This window comes from Anneissia japonica, unplaced genomic scaffold (genome assembly GCF_011630105.1).
Source record: "Anneissia japonica isolate Jap-2015-1 unplaced genomic scaffold, ASM1163010v1 scaffold1859_len985614_cov190, whole genome shotgun sequence".
In the NCBI taxonomy this organism is placed as follows: Eukaryota; Metazoa; Echinodermata; class Crinoidea; order Comatulida; family Comatulidae; genus Anneissia; species Anneissia japonica.
In genome coordinates, this window is record NW_022694754.1 from 895,756 (window position 1) to 900,228 (window position 4,473).

The window sequence follows — 4,473 nt, forward strand, 5'->3', positions numbered from 1 at the left end:
GCGAATGTCAATCAAGAATAACTGATCGAACGTGTTCCTCCTATAAGAGTCAGGATCACGAGCACATCCCAGAAACACCAAGATAACGTACCTTATTGGAGTGCCTTAGTTTGACTGCCTCTAAAATTCTTATCTTAGAGACATGTTTTCTCTTTAGATTTTGTTTAGTTTTACTCAAATTTGTTAGTGCATACCGACCACCTAGTAAAGGCGTTTAGGTTTTGTAGCATCCGGGTATTTGCCCTCTAATGGTGAAGTAGTCAGAAACGCGTAATTATTTAGCAACTTCCGTCATTATAAAAAAAAAAATCAAAATGTCACTAAATGAGGGCGCTTGGTCGTTCTGTTTGAAAAGCAAGCATTACTATTTTTAGGCCTTGAAACTATACCTGTCATTACATTCCACAATTCTTCGACGGACAACCGTAATCAACTCAGTCATATAAACATTCAGTCGCTAATGAGATGGTTAGGATGCTTTCATAAAGTGCTGAGATTAGACCTGATGTATGTAGGCTAAAATACTTGAATACATGTAAATCCAACATCCATAAACTACCTTGTATCCTGAACTTTGCGAGGTCCAAACACTGATTAAATCCGACACCTACTTTAAGTTGAAATTCCTGCCAAATAATTCAATTTAAGAGGTAATAGTGACGTTTTATCAGCTTTCAACTATTTAATTAATCGTTTTAAATTAAACACCTTGTGTACAGATATGGATGAAGCGTGTGATAGTGTAAAATGTGTGTTTACGGAGAATGTTCTTAAATCTTGACACGATCATGAGCACGGTGACAAAGGTAGCCGACACAACCAGGTAAACCAGATGTACCGTAGACTCACCGGCGTATGGTGAGACCAAGCGATTGAATGTTTTAACACGCAGTTTGATTTATAATCAAATGAAATATTTTTTTTAAAGTTTTGCCACAAAATAATGAATTGTAGCCCTATATGGTATTTTTTTAGCTGGCGTATATCAATTGAAAGCACGATGGTGACTCTAAGTCTAAGGATATTAATGCTCTTGTGCTGGTGTATTCCAAGTCGACTATCATCGCCTTCAATCTCACTCATGCAGAGCATTTCCTACCGGCAAGATAAGCTAGGTCGACAACAATGGGGCTCGGAGGCCAGGTTTCGATACAGTGATGTAGAAAACCCTGCCGAAAATGATGTTCTACAGGAGCAGTTTCACCAGATGGAAGAGAGTGTGTTTGAACAGTTCAAAGAAAAGAAACGAGAATTTCAGGAAACAGATGCTCGCGCGCCACCATACATGCTTGAACTTTATCAACGCTTTTCCACGAATAGGTACGCTCATCCGAGCTCGAATATCGTTCGGAGTTTCTTGAATGAAGGTAATTCGAAATTCATTCCTTATTAAGTTATTATGCCTACTTAGTCTACGCTGAGCTAATACACTCGAATTTTCTAAATGGTTATAACTATCCTTTTATTTGTGTAATAAAAATAATTATTAAATTCTCCCTAATTCAGAGAATCAAATTAATTCCAATCATTTCTTTTCATAGACCCCTAAATTAGGTCGTAATTAATAAAAAGCCTGCAAATTAGCAAAATCTGAGTTGAATCTATTACAATTTGATAATGTATTTAATCAAAATGAACAATTTTATATTTTTATTTTATTTTTAGCTTTACTTTTCGATTTACCACGGTATTTACATTACCATCATCATTTTATACAAAAGAGGGCCTATTATCCGTAAAAAAAATTCTCCCAGATGAATTGTTTTCTTCTCACGAGGAAACTCTAGCCCTCCGCCCCCGCTCTGGTCAGTTCTGATCCATGCTCAGCATATCTAAGACAACAACGCATTGTATCTAAATTATTGACCAAAGGGTTTCTCTTTTTTTACACGTAGAAATCGACGAGTTTTCTGGAGACAACGAGTTTGAAACATTTACAAAATTCAGCGAGCATTTTCTGCGATTTAATGTCACAATTCCACTTCACGAGAAAGTCGTTCTTGCTGAGCTTCGTCTGTTTACACTTGTTAAACAAAAAAAGGGATCTGGCGCTTTCGTAAAATTCTCAATATTTGACGACCAGGAAGATGGAAAACTTGTAAAGGTGTTGGTGAAACATATTTACAAGGAAAACAACGGATGGGAAACGTTTGATTTGACAGATCATGTAATCCAACAGTTATCGGCCAATCAGCAGCATCTATATTGCCTCCGTGTTCAGATTGATGACATCATTCCAATGCTGATTCTTGATACGTCACGTCAAATCCAATATGAACCTCTGCTAGTTATTTATTCTGACGATAAATCGAGCAACCGGCAGACGACAAATTTCAACGAACTGGAAGATATGATAGAACAAGAAGAGGTTGTGACTAATCTGAAGACTGGAGCCATACTTAAAGAAACCAGACGAAAAAGAGCATTAAATAGGAAAAACTATTGCCAAAAAAGGGAAATGATGGTAGATTTTAAAGATATTGGCTACGATAATTGGATCATAGCACCAAAATCATACCAAGCTTATCAGTGCAGTGGTAAATGCGTCTTCCCCTTAACTGACCGATGGAGTCCCACAAAACACGCCATCATACAGACACTAGTCCACGAATTCAAGCCCAAGTCAATCCCGAAACCTTGCTGTGTTCCGAATAACCTCGCTCCAATATCCCTACTTTACATCAAAGAGGGTGTTATCACCTATAAATATAAGTATGAAGGAATGGTTGTTAAGGACTGCGCATGTCGCTAAAGGATATTGAACATATTCAAATTCTTCACCAGAAATTTAATATTATCAGTGTCTTAACTATGAGAGCTTGTGAACAACTAACATTAAAAAGTTACATAATCAATTTTTATAAACGAAATTATATATTTATCACCGAATAATGCATTAAGTTAAAAGTGGTGACAATTATTATTAAGAAACGAATCTTTTATTTAAGAATGTCCTGGAAGAATTGAACATCATTCTTCACAAAAATAAGGTTAAGTGAAGCAACAGCTCCCTCTGTCATAATTGATATGGCATTATTTTGACTTGCGAACTATCGATCAGACGCTAAACGCACCCACGGCGTCTTATTGACCAGGCAGAGATACACATTCGTTTCTTGGTCGACGCATTAGCTGCATAGTCAACGCTAATACGTCATCATAATGGGATTCTCGTACGTGGCTACCGTAAATGGTTATTATTATAAGTTTATAAAATGTAGGCCTATTTATTCGTACGACTTTTATATTTAAGTTTAAGTAACGTACTGAATTATTGATTGTTTGTCACCATAATCCATTTGGTTCAATATTATACCTAAACGGTACGGTAGGCCCTATATTTATGAGACTGAATTAATAAAAATCGATTAATTGCAATTCTAGAAGTCTAGTCTGCTTGTGTTTTGGGTGTGCATTCGTTGATATATCATGCAATATAACATGTAGGTATTAGATTCGCTTCTGAAATATTGGGGCATGTGATTGTTACGACGATACAGAAGTATTGATTCTGCCGCCATAATCCTTTTGGTACAATTATACCTAAACTGTATATTTATGGGATTATGAATAATTTCATTTACCGGCAATCAAATTCGACGAATTGTATTTTAAGAAGTCTGTCTGTGTATTAGGTGTGAATTCCTTGATATACAGATGGAAGTCCTTCTCAATGTTTCTATATCATTTCGAGTTCTTTCTTACTATTATATTGTACATAGGCCTATTAAGAAATATAATAGGTTTGCTATTTGTTTTGCAGTTTTTTAGACCAGGCCTACCAATTGTAGGCCTATATAACTAAGGCCCTTTCATTATTCATACTACAGAATTAATAATCATCACCTCATCCTTATATTTCAGCATCATCGTTACCTTAGCCACCACCATCAGAATCATCATCACCACCACAACTACCACTACCACCACCACCACCACAATTATCATCAACATTAACAATATCATCTCCATTATCGTCATCACCATCATTGCCATCTTCATCATCATTATCATCATAAGATCAACGTCATCTTCCTCGTCACCATCATCATCATCAACACCACTACCACCACCATCATTATCGTCATAACAATAATAATATTAAACGAATTTTCATGTGCCGGTATCCGTCGACGACGCTTGTGGCATGGTCAACGCCACCGCCATCACCATACTACAATTATCATCAGTTGTAATCGGATTTTATCAAGGCCACTGCCATTATTACTTTCACACTAATGTTACCAGAAGCAATGATCAGTTCCTCCGATTTTATTATTCAGTCGCATAAAATACAGTTTAATAATAAAATAAATAATAAATGTTACATATTGTAACATGTATATTATTACATTTTACATGGGGATGGAGAACACGACTAGGCCTTTATATAAAAAATGTTATGTAATAAAATACACAAATATATGTAGGCTATACAGGCATATATATATATATATATATATATATATATCT

The 4,473-nt window shown here is 35.8% G+C and overlaps 1 protein-coding gene across 1 annotated transcript; it reads left to right on the forward strand.

The window, feature by feature from the left end:
* The first annotated feature begins 818 nt into the window (after positions 1-818).
* LOC117101271 (bone morphogenetic protein 10-like) lies at positions 819-3,340 on the forward strand. The gene is made up of 2 exons (XM_033241230.1): positions 819-1,367; positions 1,896-3,340. The coding sequence occupies exons 1-2, from the start codon at positions 944-946 to the stop codon at positions 2,750-2,752; spliced, it is 1,281 nt and encodes a 426-aa protein (XP_033097121.1). The 5' UTR covers positions 819-943; the 3' UTR covers positions 2,753-3,340.
* Positions 3,341-4,473: the final 1,133 nt, after the last annotated feature.

Bases quoted from the DNA above. Each gene is read 5' to 3' on its own strand.
- LOC117101271 (XM_033241230.1), top strand. From the start codon at position 944: ATGAATTGTAGCCCTATATGGTATTTTTTTAGCTGGCGTATATCAATT. The intron at 1,368-1,895 runs GTAATTCGAAAT...TTTTACACGTAG, and splicing joins TCGGAGTTTCTTGAATGAAG to AAATCGACGAGTTTTCTGGA.